This window comes from Oncorhynchus tshawytscha, linkage group LG04 (genome assembly GCF_018296145.1).
Source record: "Oncorhynchus tshawytscha isolate Ot180627B linkage group LG04, Otsh_v2.0, whole genome shotgun sequence".
Lineage (NCBI taxonomy): Eukaryota > Metazoa > Chordata > Actinopteri > Salmoniformes > Salmonidae > Oncorhynchus > Oncorhynchus tshawytscha.
This window is the reverse complement of record NC_056432.1, coordinates 14,499,655-14,522,016: the sequence shown is the minus strand read 5'-3', so window position 1 is coordinate 14,522,016 and position 22,362 is coordinate 14,499,655. Positions and strand designations below refer to the sequence as shown.

The following is a 22,362-nucleotide window of genomic DNA, read 5'->3' as shown; positions in this document are numbered from 1 at the left end:
CTAACCTTAACACTTACCATAATCCTTACCATAACCCTAACCTTAACACTTACCATAACCCTAACCTTAACACTTACCATAACCCTAACCTTAACACTTACCATAACCCTACCATAACACTAACCATAACCCTAACCTTAACACTTACCATAACCCTAACCTTAACACTTACCATAACCCTAACCTTAACACTTACCATAACCCTTACCATAACCCTAACCATAACCCTAACCTTAACACTTACCATAACCCTAACCTTAACCCTAACCATAACCCTAACCTTAACACTTACCATAACCCTAACCTTAACACTTACCATAACCCTAACCATAACCCTAACCTTAACACTTACCATAACCCTAACCTTAACACTTACCATAACCCACACCATAACCCTAACCTTAACACTTACCATAACCCACACCATAACCCTAACCTTAACACTTACCATAACCCTAACCTTAACACTTACCATAACCCTAACCTTAACACTTACCATAACCCTAACCTTAACACTTACCATAACCCACACCATAACCCTAACCTTAACACTTACCATAACCCTTACCATAACCCTAACCTTAACCCTAACCTTAACACTTACCATAACCCTTACATAACCCTAACCTTAACCCTTACCATAACCCTAACCCTTACCATAACCTGTAACTCTAACCTAAACCTAACCACTATAACCTCTTACCCTTACACACACACACACACACACACACACACACACACACACACACACACACACACACACACACACACACACACACACACACACACACACACACACACACACACACACACACAGTAATGTAATCCCTCTCTGTGTTAGATTAGTGTGCAGACAGATCCAGTCTAGTGAGCTAACAGGTACAAACCCTCTCTTACTCCCTCCAGTTTGTTCTTCCGCTCTCCTTCTCCCCTTATCTGTGCGCCTCATCCATTAGCGCCAACTGCGATTAGAGACGTGTGTGTGAGGTAACTGAGCACCCCCATCACACACCACCACAGCACCCCCACCCAGCCCCGTAGAGAACCAGCCACCGTTGCAGCATTGGCACAGTGGGCTGGGCTGGAGTTACCTCCCGTCCCGCGCCACAGGTGGTGTGTGTGGTGGGGGGGGGGGGGTAAGCTTCTGCTTCCTCTCTACCTGAACACCTGCAAGCTGAGACCCACCCACCCCCCATCCCCATCCCCTCCTTGTTTCTCCTCTCTCCATCGCTCTCATCCCCCCTTCCCTCTCTGCTTGTGAGCTGGGGCCATTGTGGGGGTTGGTGGTGTTGAGTTCTGTTTAGTGGCTCATGCCAGATCTCCCCGCAGCCCCTGAAAGACAAGGCTGTTATTGCTCCAGGGACCGCAGGCCTCAGCAACTCTTCCTCCAAACAAATTTGCTGTAACTTTATATGCAATTGGGCCTTGAATTGGGAGCAAATAGAGCAGGCTTTGTGATGCCCAGAAGGGTGAGGAGGGTAGGAGACGGGGGTTGTTTGGAAGGCAGTGGAAATGATACCAGGCTCTTTTATTTGGGGCGAAGTAGGACTCTTATCAGTGGGAGAGCCCCAGACAAGGGAGTTACTTCTGCAGGAAACTGGAGCACCTATCACCTGCTTTGCATTTAGATCAAAATAAAAAAGAGAAGAACCTATGCACACACACTCCTCTCCAGGTCCATGTAAATTGCTCCTTTGACTCCACTTGAGAAAGCTAGCTAACTTTTACCATCAGAAGTGTGCATTTTATTGTACCTTTATTTAACTAGGCCAGTCAGTTAAGAACAAATTCTTATTTACAATGACGGCCTACCCCGGCCAAACCCGGACAACCTGGGCCAATTGTGTTCCACCCAATGGGACTCCCAATCACAGCCGGATGTGATCCAGCCTGGAATCAAACCAGAGACTGTTGTGACACCTCTTATACTGAGATGCAGTGCCTTAGACTGCTGCGCCACACTGGAGACCTCTCCTGAATTCTTGCCCTCGAGCAATGGACAGCTTGAAATAGATCAACTATAAATGTTTTACTATCTTTCTAACTGAAAAAATGAGGGAAAGTGAAATACAATGACACGTTGATTCAGAGGACACTGTGGAGTCTGGGGTTTGGTTTTCATAGACAGAAGGACATCTGCAGATGGGGATGTGTTAATCAATTATCTCTGTTTTATTCTCATTCATGGACACGGTCGCTATTACAGGACATTTTGACCATTTGTGGGTGTCTTTGGTTAAGCGTCTGTTACAGATTGCTTGTTGTTATGGACATATTTGTTTCTATGTTTTGGATGTGATATACAACTTCTTCTTACTAAACATAAAACAGCTCTTTGTCTCCCCGGCAGGGGGCAGTCTAGTACCACCGAATGGGACTGTCCTGTCCAGCCAAATAGGACCCGTATAGGCTTCCTGTCAGAACATGACTTGTTCTTTATCTGGTAGCGGACGGCTGGTATCTGGATGGATATCCATGTAGTAAAGATAAAGCCAACTTCACTCTGAAATCCAAACGTCAGTTGACTTCTGGAGAGGGGAGTTAGTACACGCTCAACGTACGCCAAAGCACTTCATACGTTCCCCAAGAGCTCCATATCTGAGCCGTAAAGCCGAGCAGCGGAGCACTGTTTAGTAAACCACATAGTGCCAAAACTATAAAGCCCCAATCTTCCACCTTCATCAAAATGTAATAGATGAATGAAACACACATCTGTTCCTGATAGGATTATATTCCTAAATCTGTGCCTTGCGTGCTTTTGATAAGGGAATGCCTTTTTATTTTTCTGAATATTATTTATTGTGTTGAAATGTAGTGTATATGGATTGACTACATATGAATGAAATAATCATAGAGAGTTTAAGGGGATTATCTGTTCACTGTGTTTCCACTGTCTAGTAGTTTGTAGAAATAACCAAATGTTTTTTTTTACTACTTCAAGTTTGCCTTAATGTGAACATATTATTTTATAGAACAATAATCATGCAATGGAGGTAGGTACCTACAAGTATTTACAAAAGTTTTTCATTGAAGTACATTTTCTTACCTTATTTTGTATTCAGTGCTATTTTTTTTAGGGCCGGTTTGCTTTCATTTGGAAACAACCCAAATATCTATTAGTTAGACCATGTGCTTTGAGATGCCATCATTGACTTGATGTTAAAGCTGATACAGCTTCCATTTTGACATTCTTTAACATGAAAAATAATTTGAAAATAATTGTAATCCATGTAACATCATTTGTTAACGTAAATCAAATAAATGACTTAATAGCATCTTACACTGATGCCGTGTTGAGGGTGAGTTTAGTAGATAAAGGAAACAATGGATTTCTCTCCTTTCAGTGTGCAACAAATAGGAGATGATCCTTAGCATTGTATTCTATTTTCTTCTATCTTATACCTATACTACCAGGAATAAACTAGAGGGGGTTTATGTGATTCAACATATATATATATATTTAACCTTTATTTAACTAGGTAAGTCAGTTAAGAACAAATTCTTATTTACAATGACGGCCTACCCCGGCCAAACCCTCCCCTAACCCGGACGACGCTGGGCCAATTGTGCGCCGCCCTATGGGACTCCCGATCACGGACAGTTGTGATACAGCCCGGGATCGAACCAGGGTCTGCAGTGACGCCTCTAGCACTGCGATGCAGTGCCTTAGACAGCTGCATGTTTGGAATGCAAACATGCATGCGCATGTCAAAACAGAAGTTAAGGAAGGGATGGAGCAAACTGTGTGTCTAGCACTGACACCCAAAACACCAGCCTGTGAGCTGTGTGTGTGTAGCTCTGAAAATACCTGTGTAGACACACACACACACACACACACACACACACACACACAAAGCACATACACTGTATAGCCACATGCCTGAGATTCTGTAAATGTTTTTGTCCTTTCTCCGGTCACAGACCTCCATGGCTGATTCCCTCTCCTTCCTCCCCAGGCAGAGAGAGTCTCAGTAGGGAAGCGATGGGGGAGGTCTCCCGGTCCTGGGGAAAGGTCCCGGCGTTGCAGTCTTCTCTCCCCAGCCGAGGGGCTGTGTGACGGGGCAGGCTTGGCCTCTGATGGGCCGGGGTGTCGTGTTCCTCCAGCTGTCAGTCACAGCCTCGCCCAGAGCTAGAATAACTAAATGGGGAGAGATGAGGTGGACAACAGGTTAAATAACCCCAGGCAGAGGGAAACTAGACGGACACAGACAGACACACCACACACATGCACACACACACACCAGAGACGCACACACACAGACACACACACCACACACCAGAGATGCACACACACCAGAGACACACACACACACACACACACACACCAGAGACGCACACCAACACCACACACCGGAAACACACACACACCACACACCAGCCAGACACTGCAAAAGAGGGAGCTGTAATCATGTCTTACTCTTTATCGTGACTTTGTAGGAGAATGTTAATGTATAGCAGACATTCAACCAGGTTGGTTTAGATGTATATCTATACTGTATGTGTGAAGGTACAGTACCATTCAAAAGTTTGGACATACCTACTCATTCCAGGGTGTGTCTTTATTTTTACTGATTTCAACAATGCAGAATAGGAGTGAAGACATCAAAACTATGAAATAACACGGAATCATGTAGTAACCAAAGAAGTGTTAAACAAATCAAACGATATTTTATATTTGAGATTCTTTAAAGTTGCCACCCTTTGCCATGATGACAGCTTTGCACACTGTTGGCATTCTCTCAACCAGCCTCAGCAGGAAAGCATGTCCATCAATCTTGAAAGAATCTCTACATGTGCTGAGCACTTGTTAGCTGCTTTTCCTTCACTCTGCGGTCCAATTAATCTCAATTGGGTTGATGTCGGGTGATTGTGGAGGCCAGGTCATCTGATGCAGCACTTGATCAAATAGCCCTTACACAGCCTGGAGGTGTGTTTTGGTTCATTGTCTTGTTGTTAAACAAATGATAGTCCTACTTAGCGCAAACCAGATGGGATGGCGCTTTTCTACAGAATGCTGTGGTAGCCATGCTAGTTAAGTGTGCCTTGAATTCTAAATAAATCACAGACAGTGTCACCAGCAAAGCACCACCACACCATCACACCTCCTCCTCCATGATTCACGGTGGGAACCACACATGTGGAGATCATCCATTCACCTACTCTGCATCTCACAAAGACAAAGGAACCATAAATCTCAATTTTGGACTCGTCAGACCAAAGGACAGATTTCCACCAGTCTGTCCATTGCTCGTGTTTCTTGGACCAAGCAAGTTCCTTCTTCTTATTGGTGTCTTTTAGTAGTGTTTTTTTCTCCCAGCAATTCAACCATGAAGGCCTGATTGATGCAGTCTCCTCTGAACAGTTGATGTTGATGCCCCAGGACTACCTGACATGATGACTCCTTGCTGTCCCCAGTCCACCTGACCGTGCTGCTGCTCCAGTTTCAACTGTTCTGCCTTATTATTATACGACCATGCTGGTCATTTATGAACATTTGAACATCTTGGCCATGTTCTGTTATAATCTCCACCTGGCACAGCCAGAAGAGGACTGGCCACCCCACATAGCCTGGTTCCTCTCTAGGTTTCTACGTAGGTTTTGGCCTTTCTAGGGAGTTTTTCCTAGCCACCGTGCTTCTACACCTGCATTGCTTGCTGTTTGGGGTTTTAGGCTGGGTTTCTGTACAGCACTTTGAGATATCAGCTGATGTACGAAGGGCTATATAAATAAATTTGATTTGATTTGATGTTGAGATGTGTCTGTTACTTGAACTCTGTGAAGCATTTATTTGGGCTGCAATTTCTGAGGCTGGTAACTCTAACAAACTTATCCTCTGCAGCAGAGGTAACTCTGGGTCTTCCTTTTTTGTGGCGGTCCTCATGAGAGACAGTTTCATCATAGTGTTTGATGGTTTTTGCGACTGCACTTTCAAAGTTGTTGAAATTTTACGCATTGACTGACCTTCATGTCTTCAAGTAATGATTGACTGTCATTTCTCTTTGCTTATTTGAGCACCCCTACCTTGTCACAACACAACTGATTGGCTCAAATGCATTAAGAAGGAAAGAAATTCCACAAATTAACTTTTAACAAGGCACACCTGTTAATTGAAATGCATTCCAGGTGACTACCTCATGAAGCTGGTTGAGCGAATGCCAAGAGTGTGCAAAGCTTTCATCAAGGCAAAGGGTGGCTACTTTGAAGAATGTCAAATATAAAATATATTTTGATTTGTTTAACACTTTTTTGGTTACTACATGATTCCATATGTGTTATTTCATAGTTTTGATGTCTTCACTATTATTCTACAATGTAGAAAATTGTTAAAATAAAGAAAAACCATGGACTGAGTAGGTGTGTCCAAACTTTTGACTGGTACTGTATATTTTGGTACAGCTGATGAATAGACAAAATAGAACTGAATTGTATTTGTTTGGAGAAGTACATTTTTCCTGTTTTGCTTAAATACACAGGGTTCAGTATGATATGGTCTGTTTGCTGAAATACACAGGGCTCAGTTTGATATGGTCTGCAGTGCTTCAGTGTAAAAAGACCAGAGGAATCATTTTTATCTGTGTGGTGGTACGGGACAGTAGATGAGTGAGTGAGTGCGGTTCCGTTTATGTTCTGGAGTTAGACTCTGTGTCTAGAGTGGGAGTGCTGGAGTAGCCTATTGGCGGCAGGGTAGCCTAGTGGTTAGAGCGTTCGACCAGCAACAGGAAGGTAGCAAGTTCAAATCCCAGACCTGACAAGGTACAAATCTGCCGTTCTGCCCCTGAACAGGCAGTTAACCCACTGTTCCTAGGCTGTCATTGAAAATAAGAATTTGTGCTTAACTGACTTGCCTAGTTAAATAAAGATAAAATAAAAAGAGAGACATTAATGGCACTCAGCCATTATGGTGTCAGCTCACACTCAGCCAGTATGGTGTCAGCTCACACTCAGCCAGTATGGTGTCTGCTCTCACTCACCTGGTATGGTGTCTGCTCACGTAAGGATATTAAGACGGGTACTGGATTTTTCTAGTAAGCACTCCTGAATTATTGAAGATTATTTTTCCAATTCCGTTAACAGACCTTTATTAAAGACAGAGAAAGAGGTAGAAACATTTTTTTTATATATTTTAGCTGTGGTGCTAAATTATGAATGAATTTCTATGTGTGTGCGTCTGGCATGCGTGAGCGTGTGTGCATTGGGTTCTGGGGCTTTAAGGTGTAGGATGATGATCCACGGGGAGAGAAAGAGAGTCCAGTACACACCTGATCCAGTACACTAGTGTTAGGGCAGGGGTTATAGAGGGAGGCAGCAGGAGGTCAGTAGGGGGGAAGATGTTGAAGTCTTATAGTCCGTTAAACAGGGGGGCAGAGAAGGTGAGGACTTACACGTTAAACAGGGGGGCAGAGAAGGTGAGGACTTACACGTTAAACAGGGGACAGAGAAGGTGAGGACTTACACGTTAAACAGGGGGCAGAGAAGGTGAGAAGGTGAGGACTTACACGTTAAATGGGGGACAGAGAAGGTGAGGACTTACACGTTAAACAGGGGACAGAGAAGGTGAGGACTTACACGTTAAACAGGGGACAGAGAAGGTGAGGACTTACACGTTAAACAGGGGACAGAGAAGGTGAGGACTTACACGTTAAACAGGGGGCAGAGAAGGTGAGAAGGTGAGGACTTACACGTTAAACAGGGGGACAGAGAAGGTGAGGAGGTGAGGACTTACACGTTAAACAGGGGACAGAGAAGGTGAGGACTTACACGTTAAACAGGGGACAGAGAAGGTGAGGACTTACACGTTAAACAGGGGACAGAGAAGGTGAGGAGGTGAGGACTTACACGTTAAACAGGGGACAGAGAAGGTGAGGAGGTGAGGACTTACACGTTAAACAGGGGACAGAGAAGGTGAGAAGGTGAGGACTTACATGTTAAACAGGGGACAGAGAAGGTGAGGAGGTGAGGACTTACACGTTAAACAGGGGACAGAGAAGGTGGGGAGGAGGACTTACACGTTAAACAGGGGACAGAGAAGGTGAGGACTTACACGTTAAACGGGGACAGAGAAGGTGAGGACTTACACGTTAAACAGGGGGCAGAGAAGGTGAGGACTTACACGTTAAACAGGGGACAGAGAAGGTGAGGAGGTGAGGACTTACACGTTAAACAGGGGGACAGAGAAGGTGAGGAGGTGAGGACTTACACGTTAAACAGGGGACAGAGAAGGTGAGAAGGTGAGGACTTACACGTTAAACAGGGGACAGAGAAGGTGAGGAGGTGAGGACTTACACGTTAAACAGGGGACAGAGAAGGTGAGGAGGTGAGGACTTACACGTTAAACAGGGGACAGAGAAGGTGAGGACTTACACGTTAAACGGGGACAGAGAAGGTGAGGACTTACACATTAAACAGGGGACAGAGAAGGTGAGGACTTACACGTTAAACAGGGGACAGAGAAGGTGAGGACTTACACGTTAAACAGGGGACAGAGAAGGTGAGGACTTACACGTTAAACAGGGGACAGAGAAGGTGAGGTCTTACACGTTAAACAGGGACAGAGAAGGTGAGGAGGTGAGGACTTACACGTTAAACGGGGGACAGAGAAGGTGAGGACATACACGTTAAACAGGGGACAGAGAAGGTGAGGAGGTGAGGACTTACACGTTAAACAGGGGACAGAGAAGGTGAGGAGGTGAGGACTTACACGTTAAACGGGGGACAGAGAAGGTGAGGACTTACACGTTAAACAGGGGACAGAGAAGGTGAGGACTTACACGTTAAACAGGGGACAGAGAAGGTGAGGACTTACACGTTAAACAGGGGACAGAGAAGGTGAGGACTTACACGTTAAACAGGGGACAGAGAAGGTGAGGACTTACACGTTAAACAGGGGACAGAGAAGGTGAGGAGGTGAGGACTTACACGTTAAACAGGGGACAGAGAAGGTGAGGAGGTGAGGACTTACACGTTAAACAGGGGACAGAGAAGGTGAGGAGGTGAGGACTTACTCGTTAAACAGGGGACAGAGAAGGTGAGGAGGTGAGGACTTACTCGTTAAACGGGGGACAGAGAAGGTGAGGTGAGGACTTACACGTTAACGGGGGACAGAGGTGAGGACTTACACGTTAAACAGGGAACAGAGAAGGTGAGGAGGTGAGGACCTACACGTTAAATGGGGGACAGAGAAGGTGAGGACTTACACGTTAAACAGGGGACAGAGAAGGTGAGGACTTACACGTTAAACAGGGGACAGAGAAGGTGAGGTGAGGACTTACACGTTAAACAGGGGACAGAGAAGGTGAGGAGGTGAGGACTTACACGTTAAACAGGGGACAGAGAAGGTGAGGAGGTGAGGACTTACACGTTAAACAGGGGACAGAGAAGGTGAGGAGGTGAGGACTTACACGTTAAACAGGGGACAGAGAAGGTGAGGAGGTGAGGACTTACACGTTAAACAGGGGACAGAGAAGGTGAGGAGGTGAGGACTTACACGTTAAACAGGGGACAGAGAAGGTGAGGAGGACTTACACGTTAAACAGGGGACAGAGAAGGTGAGGACTTACACGTTAAACAGGGGACAGAGAAGGTGAGGACTTACACGTTAAACAGGGGACAGAGAAGGTGAGGAGGTGAGGACTTACACGTTAAACAGGGGACAGAGAAGGTGAGGACTTACACGTTAAACAGGGGACAGAGAAGGTGAGGACTTACACGTTAAACAGGGGACAGAGAAGGTGAGGAGGTGAGGACTTACACGTTAAACAGGGGACAGAGAAGGTGAGGAGGTGAGGACTTACACGTTAAACAGGGGACAGAGAAGGTGAGGAGGTGAGGACTTACACGTTAAACAGGGGACAGAGAAGGTGAGGAGGTGAGGACTTACACGTTAAACAGGGGACAGAGAAGGTGAGGAGGTGAGGACTTACACGTTAAACAGGGGACAGAGAAGGTGAGGACTTACACGTTAAACAGGGGACAGAGAAGGTGAGGACTTACACGTTAAACAGGGGACAGAGAAGGTGAGGACTTACACGTTAAACAGGGGACAGAGAAGGTGAGGACTTACACGTTAAACAGGGGACAGAGAAGGTGAGGTGAGCTTACACGTTAAACAGGGGACAGAGAAGGTGAGGACTTACACGTTAAACAGGGGACAGAGAAGGTGAGGAGGTGAGGACTTACACGTTAAACAGAGAAGGGAGGACACACGAAACAGGGGACAGAGAAGGTGAGGACTTACACGTTAAACAGGGGACAGAGAAGGTGAGGACTTACACGTTAAACAGGGGACAGAGAAGCTGAGGACTTACACGTTAAACAGGGGACAGAGAAGGTGAGGAGGTGAGGACTTACACGTTAAACAGGGGACAGAGAAGGTGAGGACTTACACGTTAAACAGGGGACAGAGAAGCTGAGGACTTACACGTTAAACAGGGGACAGAGAAGGTGAGGAGGTGAGGACTTACACGTTAAACAGGGGACAGAGAAGCTGAGGACTTACACGTTAAACAGGGGACAGAGAAGGTGAGGACTTACACGTTAAACAGGGGACAGAGAAGGTGAGGACTTACACGTTAAACAGGGGACAGAGAAGGTGAGGACTTACACGTTAAACAGGGGACAGAGAAGGTGAGGAGGTGAGGACTTACACGTTAAACAGGGGACAGAGAAGGTGAGGACTTACACGTTAAACAGGGGACAGAGAAGGTGAGGAGGTGAGGACTTACACGTTAAACAGGGGACAGAGAAGGTGAGGAGGTGAGGACTTACACGTTAAACAGGGGACAGAGAAGGTGAGGAGGTGAGGACTTACACGTTAAACAGGGGACAGAGAAGGTGAGGACTTACACGTTAAACAGGGGACAGAGAAGGTGAGGAGGTGAGGACTTACACGTTAAACAGAGGGTGAGGACTTACACGTTAAACAGGGGACAGAGAAGGTGAGGACTTACACGTTAAACAGGGGACAGAGAAGGTGAGGACTTACACGTTAAACAGGGGACAGAGAAGGTGAGGAGGTGAGGACTTACACGTTAAACAGGGGACAGAGAAGGTGAGGAGGTGAGGACTTACACGTTAAACAGGGGACAGAGAAGGTGAGGAGGTGAGGACTTACACGTTAAACAGGGGACAGAGAAGGTGAGGAGGTGAGGACTTACACGTTAAACAGGGGACAGAGAAGGTGAGGACTTACACGTTAAACAGGGGACAGAGAAGGTGAGGAGGTGAGGACTTACACGTTAAACAGGGGACAGAGAAGGTGAGGACTTACACGTTAAACAGGGGACAGAGAAGGTGAGGAGTTAAACAGGGGACAGAGAAGGTGAGGACTTACACGTTAAACAGGGGACAGAGAAGGTGAGGAGGTGAGGACTTACACGTTAAACAGGGGACAGAGAAGGTGAGGAGGTGAGGACTTACACGTTAAACAGGGGACAGAGAAGGTGAGGAGGTGAGGACTTACACGTTAAACAGGGGACAGAGAAGGTGAGGAGGTGAGGACTTACACGTTAAACAGGGGACAGAGAAGGTGAGGAGGTGAGGACTTACACGTTAAACAGGGGGACAGAGAAGGTGAGGAGGTGAGGACTTACACGTTAAACGGGGGACAGAGAAGGTGAGGACTTACACGTTAAACAGGGGACAGAGAAGGTGAGGACTTACACGTTAAACAGGGGACAGAGAAGGTGAGGAGGTGAGGACTTACACAAACGGGGACAGAGAAGGTGAGGACTTACACGTTAAACAGGGGACAGAGAAGGTGAGGAGGTGAGGACTTACACGTTAAACAGGGGACAGAGAAGGTGAGGAGGTGAGGACTTACACGTTAAACGGGGACAGAGAAGGTGAGGACTTACACGTTAAACAGGGGACAGAGAAGGTGAGGAGGTGAGGACTTACACGTTAAACAGGGGACAGAGAAGGTGAGGAGGTGAGGACTTACACGTTAAACAGGGGACAGAGAAGGTGAGGACTTACACGGGGGACAGAGAAGGTGAGGACTTACACGTTAAACAGGGGACAGAGAAGGTGAGGACTTACACGTTAAACAGGGGACAGAGAAGGTGAGGACTTACACGTTAAACAGGGGACAGAGAAGGTGAGGAGGTGAGGACTTACACGTTAAACAGGGGACAGAGAAGGTGAGGACTTACACGTTAAACAGGGGACAGAGAAGGTGAGGAGGTGAGGACTTACACGTTAAACAGGGGACAGAGAAGGTGAGGAGGTGAGGACTTACTCGTTAAACGGGGGACAGAGAAGGTGAGGAGGTGAGGACTTACACGTTAAACAGGGGACAGAGAAGGTGAGGAGGTGAGGACTTACTCGTTAAACGGGGGAGAGAGAAGGTGAGGAGGTGAGGACTTACACGTTAACAGGGGACAGAGAAGGTGAGGACTTACACGTTAAACAGGGGACAGAGAAGGTGAGGAGGTGAGGACTTACACGTTAAACAGGGGACAGAGAAGGTGAGGGTGAGGACTTACACGTTAAACAGGGGACAGAGAAGGTGAGGACTTACACGTTAAACAGGGGACAGAGAAGGTGAGGAGGTGAGGACTTACACGTTAAACGGGGGACAGAGAAGGTGAGGAGGTGAGGACTTACACGTTAAACAGGGGACAGAGAAGGTGAGGACTTACACGTTAAACAGGGGACAGAGAAGGTGAGGAGGTGAGGACTTACACGTTAAACAGGGGACAGAGAAGGTGAGGAGGTGAGGACTTACACGTTAAACAGGGGACAGAGAAGGTGAGGAGGTGAGGACTTACACGTTAAACAGGGGACAGAGAAGGTGAGGACTTACACGTGGGGAGAGAAGGTGAGGACTTACACGTTAAACAGGGGACAGAGAAGGTGAGGAGGTGAGGACTTACACGTTAAACAGGGGACAGAGAAGGTGAGGAGGTGAGGACTTACACGTTAAACAGGGGACAGAGAAGGTGAGGAGGTGAGGACTTACACGTTAAACAGGGGACAGAGAAGGTGAGGACTTACACGTTAAACAGGGGACAGAGAAGGTGAGGACTTACACGTTAAACAGGGGACAGAGAAGGTGAGGACTTACACGGGGGACAGAGAAGGTGAGGAGGTGGGGACAGAGAAGGTGAGGACTTACACGTTAAACGGGGACAGAGAAGGTGAGGAGGTGAGGACTTACACGTTAAACGGGGACAGAGAAGGTGAGGACTTACACGTTAAACAGGGGACAGAGAAGGTGAGGAGGTGAGGACTTACACGTTAAACAGGGGACAGAGAAGGTGAGGACTTACACGTTAAACAGGGGACAGAGAAGGTGAGGAGGTGAGGACTTACACGTTAAACAGGGGACAGAGAAGGTGAGGAGGTGAGGACTTACACGTTAAACAGGGGACAGAGAAGGTGAGGACTTACACGTTAAACAGGGGACAGAGAAGGTGAGGACTTACACGTTAAACAGGGGACAGAGAAGGTGAGGAGGTGAGGACTTACACGTTAAACAGGGGACAGAGAAGGTGAGGAGGTGAGGACTTACACGTTAAACAGGGGACAGAGAAGGTGAGGAGGTGAGGACTTACACGTTAAACAGGGGACAGAGAAGGTGAGGAGGTGAGGACTTACACGTTAAACAGGGGACAGAGAAGGTGAGGAGGTGAGGACTTACACGTTAAACAGGGGACAGAGAAGGTGAGGACTTACACGTTAAACAGGGGACAGAGAAGGTGAGGAGGACTTACACGTTAAACAGGGGACAGAGAAGGTGAGGAGGTGAGGACTTACACGTTAAACAGGGGACAGAGAAGGTGAGGAGGTGAGGACTTACACGTTAAACAGGGGACAGAGAAGGTGAGGACTTACACGTTAAACAGGGGACAGAGAAGGTGAGGAGGTGAGGACTTACACGTTAAACAGGGGACAGAGAAGGTGAGGACTTACACGTTAAACAGGGGACAGAGAAGGTGAGGAGGTGAGGACTTACACGTTAAACAGGGGACAGAGAAGGTGAGGACTTACACGTTAAACAGGGGACAGAGAAGGTGAGGACTTACACGTTAAACAGGGGACAGAGAAGGTGAGGACTTACACGTTAAACAGGGGACAGAGAAGGTGAGGACTTACACGTTAAACAGGGGACAGAGAAGGTGAGGACTTACTCGTTAAACAGGGGACAGAGAAGGTGAGGACTTACTCGTTAAACAGGGGACAGAGAAGGTGAGGAGGTGAGGACTTACACGTTAAACAGGGGACAGAGAAGGTGAGGAGGTGAGGACTTACACGTTAAACAGGGGGACAGAGAAGGTGAGGAGGTGAGGACTTACACGTTAAACGGGGACAGAGAAGGTGAGGACTTACACGTTAAACAGGGGACAGAGAAGGTGAGGAGGTGAGGACTTACACGTTAAACAGGGGACAGAGAAGGTGAGGAGGTGAGGACTTACACGTTAAACAGGGGACAGAGAATGTGAGGACTTACACATTAAACAGGGGACAGAGAAGGTGAGGAGGTGAGGACTTACACGTTAAACAGGGGACAGAGAAGGTGAGGAGGTGAGGACTTACACGTTAAACAGGGGGGACAGAGAAGGTGAGGACTTACACGTTAAACAGGGGACAGAGAAGGTGAGGAGGTGAGGACTTACACGTTAAACAGGGGACAGAGAAGGTGAGGACTTACACGTTAAACAGGGGACAGAGAAGGTGAGGAGGTGAGGACTTACACGTTAAACAGGGGACAGAGAAGGTGAGGACTTACACGTTAAACAGGGGACAGAGAAGCTGAGGACTTACACGTTAAACAGGGGACAGAGAAGGTGAGGACTTACACGTTAAACAGGGGACAGAGAAGGTGAGGACTTACACGTTAAACAGGGGACAGAGAAGGTGAGGACTTACACGTTAAACAGGGGACAGAGAAGGTGAGGACTTACACGTTAAACAGGGGACAGAGAAGGTGAGGAGGTGAGGACTTACACGTTAAACAGGGGACAGAGAAGGTGAGGACTTACACGTTAAACAGGGGACAGAGAAGGTGAGGACTTACACGTTAAACAGGGGACAGAGAAGGTGAGGACTTACACGTTAAACAGGGGACAGAGAAGGTGAGGACTTACACGTTAAACAGGGGACAGAGAAGGTGAGGACTTACACGTTAAACAGGGGACAGAGAAGGTGAGGACTTACACGTTAAACAGGGGACAGAGAAGGTGAGGACTTACACGTTAAACAGGGGACAGAGAAGGTGAGGACTTACACGTTAAACGGGGGACAGAGAAGGTGAGGAGGTGAGGACTTACACGTTAAACAGGGGACAGAGAAGGTGAGGACTTACACGTTAAACAGGGGACAGAGAAGGTGAGGACTTACACGTTAAACAGGGGACAGAGAAGGTGAGGACTTACACGTTAAACAGGGGACAGAGAAGGTGAGGACTTACACGTTAAACAGGGGACAGAGAAGGTGAGGAGGTGAGGACTTACACGTTAAACAGGGGACAGAGAAGGTGAGGAGGTGAGGACTTACACGTTAAACAGGGACAGAGAAGGTGAGGAGGTGAGGAGTTACACGTTAAACAGGGGACAGAGAAGGTGAGGAGGTGAGGACTTACACGTTAAACAGGGGACAGAGAAGGTGAGGACTTACACGTTAAACAGGGGACAGAGAAGCTGAGGACTTACACGTTAAACAGGGGACAGAGAAGCTGAGGACTTACACGTTAAACGGGGGACAGAGAAGCTGAGGACTTACACGTTAAACAGGGGACAGAGAAGCTGAGGACTTACACGTTAACGGGGACAGAGAAGCTGAGGACTTACACGTTAAACAGGGGACAGAGAAGCTGAGGACTTACACGTTAAACAGGGGACAGAAAGCTGAGGACTTACACGTTAAACAGGGAGACAGAGAAGCTGAGGACTTACACGTTAAACAGGGGACAGAGAAGCTGAGGACTTACACGTTAAACAGGGGACAGAGAAGCTGAGGACTTACACGTTAAACAGGGGACAGAGAAGCTGAGGACTTACACGTTAAACAGGGGACAGAGAAGCTGAGGACTTACACGTTAAACAGGGGACAGAGAAGCTGAGGACTTACACGTTAAACAGGGGACAGAGAAGCTGAGGACTTACACGTTAAACAGGGGACAGAGAAGGTGAGGACTTACACGTTAAACAGGGGACAGAGAAGGTGAGGACTTACACGTTAAACAGGGGACAGAGAAGCTGAGGACTTACACGTTAAACAGGGGACAGAGAAGCTGAGGACTTACACGTTAAACAGGGGACAGAGAAGCTGAGGACTTACACGTTAAACAGGGGACAGAGAAGCTGAGGACTTACACGTTAAACAGGGGACAGAGAAGCTGAGGACTTACACGTTAAACAGGGGACAGAGAAGCTGAGGACTTACAGGGGACAGAGAAGCTGAGGACTTACACGTTAACGGGGGACAGAGAAGCTGAGGACTTACACGTTAACGGGGACAGAGAAGCTGAGGACTTACACGTTAAACAGGGGACAGAGAAGCTGAGGACTTACACGTTAAACAGGGGACAGAGAAGCTGAGGACTTACACGTTAAACAGGGGACAGAGAAGCTGAGGACTTACACGTTAAACAGGGGACAGAGAAGCTGAGGACTTACACGTTAAACAGAGGGAAACAGGGGACAGAGAAGGTGAGGACTTACACGTTAAACAGGGGACAGAAGAAGCTGAGGACTTACATGTTAAACAGGGGACAGAGAAGCTGAGGACTTACATGTTAAACAGGGGACAGAGAAGCTGAGGACTTACACGTTAAACGGGGACAGAGAAGCTGAGGACTTACACGTTAAACAGGGGACAGAGAAGCTGAGGACTTACACGTTAAACAGGGGACAGAGAAGCTGAGGACTTACACGTTAAACAGGGGACAGAGAAGCTGAGGACTTACACGTTAAACAGGGGACAGAGAAGCTGAGGACTTACATGTTAAACAGGGGACAGAGAAGCTGAGGACTTACACGTTAAACAGGGGACAGAGAAGCTGAGGACTTACATGTTAAACAGGGGACAGAGAAGCTGAGGACTTACACGTTAAACAGGGGACAGAGAAGGTGAGGACTTACACGTTAAACAGGGGACAGAGAAGCTGAGGACTTACATGTTAAACAGGGGACAGAGAAGCTGAGGACTTACATGTTAAACAGGGGACAGAGAAGGTGAGGACTTACACGTTAAACAGGGGACAGAGAAGCTGAGGACTTACATGTTAAACAGGGGACAGAGAAGCTGAGGACTTACACGTTAAACAGGGGACAGAGAAGCTGAGGACTTACACGTTAAACAGGGGACAGAGAAGCTGAGGACTTACATGTTAAACAGGGGACAGAGAAGGTGAGGACTTACACGTTAAACAGGGGACAGAGAAGCTGAGGACTTACACGTTAAACAGGGGACAGAGAAGCTGAGGACTTACACATTAAACAGGGGACAGAGAAGCTGAGGACTTACACGTTAAACAGGGGACAGAGAAGCTGAGGACTTACACGTTAAACAGGGGACAGAGAAGCTGAGGACTTACACGTTAAACAGGGGACAGAGAAGCTGAGGACTTACACGTTAACGGGGGACAGAGAAGCTGAGGACTTACACGTTAAACAGGGGACAGAGAAGCTGAGGACTTACACATCCACTATGTATCCACCAACTCCTCAGCTGTTCCATGAGAGGCTAGGGAACATCTCTCATCATTAGCACTTTCCTGGATTAAAATGTACTTTATTCAACCAAACGTACAGCTTTATCATGGATATATCATCATTGACTGTACAAGGTGTGACCACCCAATATATCCGCTGTTCAGTGTTTTAAAAACATATTTTCATTGCCAGTGAAAGTTTACCTTTAAAACTATAGCGATCTTTTATAAATGCATTTGTTGCAGATGTAATTCATTTTGAAAACCCATTTCTCCCATCCCATATTTCAAGACTTTTTCTATGGACTTGAAATAATGAACGTTTACATCCTTGACATTGATTAATATGTATTGTCGGAAAACATGTTAATTTATAAGATATTTTCACATTTCATTTATGTGTTTTCTACATTGATCTTCTTCATCAAAAATAGGGATGTCGGAGGATGTTTTTAACATTTTGTGAAATTATGAGATATAAAGAGAAATAGGTCATCTTTTTTATCTGTACTTTATCTATACTTTCACAAAAGTGGACTATCAACCATTTAGTGTTTGTGAATTATGTCTCCTTAAGCATTTCATTTTCATAGGATCGTGATCATTTATGTCCGGGTTGCAAAAGACTGTACTGCGCAGGTTTGGGGGCGCTCAGTTCTGGAATTATGCTTTTTTGTTAGGATGAGAGATAAGGTGTAGAGAGGGGATCAATGGAACAGCTGACTAGGGAGGTGAAATAGGGGTATCTGGAGTGGGGTGACAGGGTTAGCGGCTCATTGTGTGGCTGGTCAGGTGCTGGGTTGAGGGTGAAGGTCATTTGGACTAATTGTGCTTGAAACAGAAAGTGACCTCAGGCCAGTGGATGATGGATGATAGGTGTTTGTGAGGGAACGTTGTGACAGCCGATACTCATCTTCCTCATCCTCAGATGAAGATAGGGCCTGTCCCAGCCCAGGGTTCAGGGGTCCTGTTTTGTCACCATGGCCGTCCATTTAAGTCTTTCTTCTGTTGCATTAGCTGTCATATTATCTTACGTATGGGTCTGTGTGTGGTATTGCTTTCCTGTTTGTGTATTATGCGATATGCAAGTGTGTGTGTCTCAGCTACATAAGTTCCTAAGTTTTTCTCTCTATCGATCTTCAATTTTCTCTCTCTCTCTCTCTCTCTCTCTCTCTCTCTCTCTCTCTCTCTCTCTCTCTCTCTCTCTCTCTCTCTCTGCAGGTCTTTGTTCTGGTAGTGTGGAACTTTGAACTCTACATGATTCCTCTGGTTCTGTTGCTGCCGCTGGCCTGGAACTATATCCTCATCTCTTCGGGGAAGGACACCAGGCAAGATTTTGTGAGTGTCCTTGTCATGTATCACTACGCTGTTCTGCCCCCTTAATTGTCCCATACGGCAAGCGTTTACGTCTCACACGCATTTCTGTCAATCATTTATTTCATCTAATTTCAATAGATATGTATTTAATCATAAATATAATGACACATTTACTATGGAAAATAGATACAAAACCCCTACATAGAAAATATACAATGTGTTTGTTCTTAGACACCATTATTGTAAATGCATTTAAACAAAATAATTAGTAAAAAAATTCAGTAAACTTGGAAGTAACAGGAAGGGACTAAGGAGTGGACTTATTTAATTGGCACCTTCCCTCTGGATATAGTAAAGAAGAATTAAAGAATTTTTAAAATCCCAAAATAATACAACACTGAGGGAAATTCTGTCTGCGTTTCTGAATGAGAAATGCCAAGTGCCTTGAACTTTGAAGAATCGCTCCCAAATTCTTCCTTTGCATATTTTGAGGCAAAGAGAGGACGTAATAGCTTGTCACCTTGAGCAACGTTATGCCACTTACCTGGTTGTATATTTATTTAATTCATGTATTTTTTATCTCTTATTCCAATTAAACAGTGTCAAAGCAATGTCACGGAGAAGTGGACATGTTTTAATCATTGTCGAGGTGCACCTGGAGAGTCGTGAGAGAGTGGTGCGAGCGTGAACAATGAAGTGATTAATTTTAATAAGTGTGTTTCCAGACTACCTTAGAATGCACAGGGAAGAGTCTGCAGTTCCCCGTCTCTCAAAATATATTACCTCATTTTTCACGAGTGCGCAGTTAAAAAGAATTTGCGGGATTTGGAACAGATAGCCCGTTAAAACAATGAAAACAACAAGTAGAACGAACTTCTTATGGCCTTGAATTGGAAATATATAGAGCAGGATTTAATGAATGTTGCTGTGAATTTACTAGTTTTAGTATTACCAGAGAATTAGGAATTTATTGGACATTATTTCATGTTTTCTACAGCAACACTCATGGCAGATGGAGAGGAAAAGCAGGCATAGATGTGTTCTTCAGGCATACAGTAGATGTGTTCTTCAGGCATACAGTAGATGTGTTCTTCAGGCATACAGTAGATGTGTTCTTCAGGCATACAGTAGATGTGTTCTTCAGGCATACAGTAGATGTGTTCTTCAGGCATACAGTAGATGTGTTCTTCAGGCATACAGTAGATGTGTTCTTCAGGCATACAGTAGATGTGTTCTTCAGGCATACAGTAGATGTGTTCTTCAGGCATACAGTAGATGTGTTCTTCAGGCATACAGTAGATGTGTTCTTCAGGCATACAGTAGATGTGTTCTTCAGGCATACAGTAGATGTGTTCTTCAGGCATACAGTAGATGTGTTCTTCAGGCATACAGTAGATGTGTTGTTCAGGCATACAGTAGATGTGTTCTTCAGGCATACAGTAGATGTGTTCTTCAGGCATACAGTAGATGTGTTTTGCAGTGCAGATGTTGTAGCTGGGTCACAATTAATAGCAACCAATACATTTATTTTTCAACGGAAGGAAGTGGAAGGTATCTCTTAAAAATGGAAAGGACACATACATAACAGTATTCACATCATGGAGCATAGTCACTAGTGTATTTCTGCGTTTCACCTCTGTCAATGCTCTGTGCATGTCCCCCTGTAGATGGCAGCATTGCTTGACCAAAAACATTCAACAAAAAAAAAGGATTTCATTATTTCTTTACCTCCATAGTGGTAATGGTAATGGTGGGGCTGGGGGCTGGGGGGCAGGGGGGCTGGAGGGACTAGATGGTGGAGGGTTAATAGTGGAGCTGGGGGGGGTCGGCTCTCCGCCACAGTAAACAAACACACAGGTCTGCTTCCAATTAGTCCAAGCCCCTGATCTAGCCTCAATTCCATGATGAGCCACAGCACTCCACTCACTCACAGTCCCTAAAAGAAGGGAAGTTTGTTTTTATCAACTCCGGGGATGGTGTGTGTGTGTGTGTGTGTGTGTGTGTGTGTGTGTGTGTGTGTGCGCGCATGTCTTTGTGCTTGTGTCTGCATGAGTGTGTGTGCTTTGTGCATTTGTTAGTGTGTGTGCTTGTTTGTTATATAGGGAGTGTACTGTATATACAGGAACATTTGTTTAATTGTTTAACATTTATCCCCACCTTACTTCTGAGATCATTGCACTGAGGGAACATGCACTATAGCTGGCACAAAAGATGTCCTCTGTAGAAAATCAGCAGTCTCTTGTCTTGGCGTGTGATATTAGTTGCTGAGGATAGGTGAAACTGAATGTGATGAGGCTGCCCCTCCTCCTCTTTTTGTGATGGTTGAGGAGCTGTGACATGTTGTAAGGGTCATTCTAGGAGTTTATCACCCTGCATCTCCCACCTGGGCTCGGCTGCTGTCTTCACACTGTCAGTCAGACAGACAGACAGAGAGACAGGCGGGCAGGTGGGCAGGCAGGCAGGCAGTCATTTCACCTTCTAGTAATATGAGCCCTCTAGAGACACACACAGCAGTCACAACCAACCAGACAGTAGTACACATCTGTGAGAGCGACAGAGAGACGGACTGTGGGATGTGTGTAAAGGAATGAGAATGTTATCTGAAAACCGTGCTAAACAAACAGGCATGCGCCAAGCTCTTCATGCATACAACTGGTGTGTCTGTTTGTTTTGAGTCAGTGTTTCTGTGTGTGTGTGTGGGGGGGACAAACAGTCACTGTATTTCTACATGCTGTAATTTTCACCTCAGGGTCACTGATGCTCTTAGGTCAGTTCTCCCTAGCCAGGCCTGAACCTTGACCAGTAGATGTGCTGAACAGAAAAGCTGGCCTTAGACCAGCTATTAAAGGCCTGGTGAAGCAACAATGTCACTGACCCCTGCTTTTAAACTGTCGTCCTCTGACCTCTAACCCTGTTATCATGTCTGTCAACTGTTGCACCATTAGGTGCCCTGTGTGTGACCCTCTCCAAGGCTGTGTGTGGCTTGTTATGGAGGAAAGTTATGATTAACATAGCAGGCACTGCTGGGCCATGTGAGCTATGACAGGAGAGGTGGAGGGAGAGATTACAGTTGTGGAGACAGGGTCCTAAGACATCATTACAGCTACAGACAGTTAGTCTGACCAATGCCACAGCATCATTGTTTGCCATTCGCATTGCAGTTGAAAAATTATGGAACTCGAAGTTACTTAAAAATGGAAAGCTGTTCAAGCTTACAAACTGGCCCTCTGCTTTTTATTAGAGACCCCTACTGTGGGGAGGTGATAGTGTAGACTAGTGTCTATAGACAAAGATAGAATGACAGCACCTACAATACCACCAGCACAACTAATACCAGCACCACTACCTTCAGCACCTACAATCTCACCAGCACCACTACTACCAGCACCTAC

General features: G+C 46.2%; 1 protein-coding gene across 3 annotated transcripts in view; it reads left to right on the top strand.

Moving 5' to 3' along the window:
- LOC112249434 (multiple C2 and transmembrane domain-containing protein 1-like) overlaps positions 1–22,362 on the top strand; it is a 224,689-nt gene that overhangs the window by 152,084 nt on the left and 50,243 nt on the right. For all 3 annotated transcript variants that reach the window (XM_042320354.1, XM_042320355.1, XM_042320352.1), the window contains exon 15: positions 18,875–18,991. In XM_042320354.1, coding sequence (XP_042176288.1) covers positions 18,875–18,991 — 117 coding nt within the window. The remainder of the gene's footprint in view (positions 1–18,874; positions 18,992–22,362) is intronic.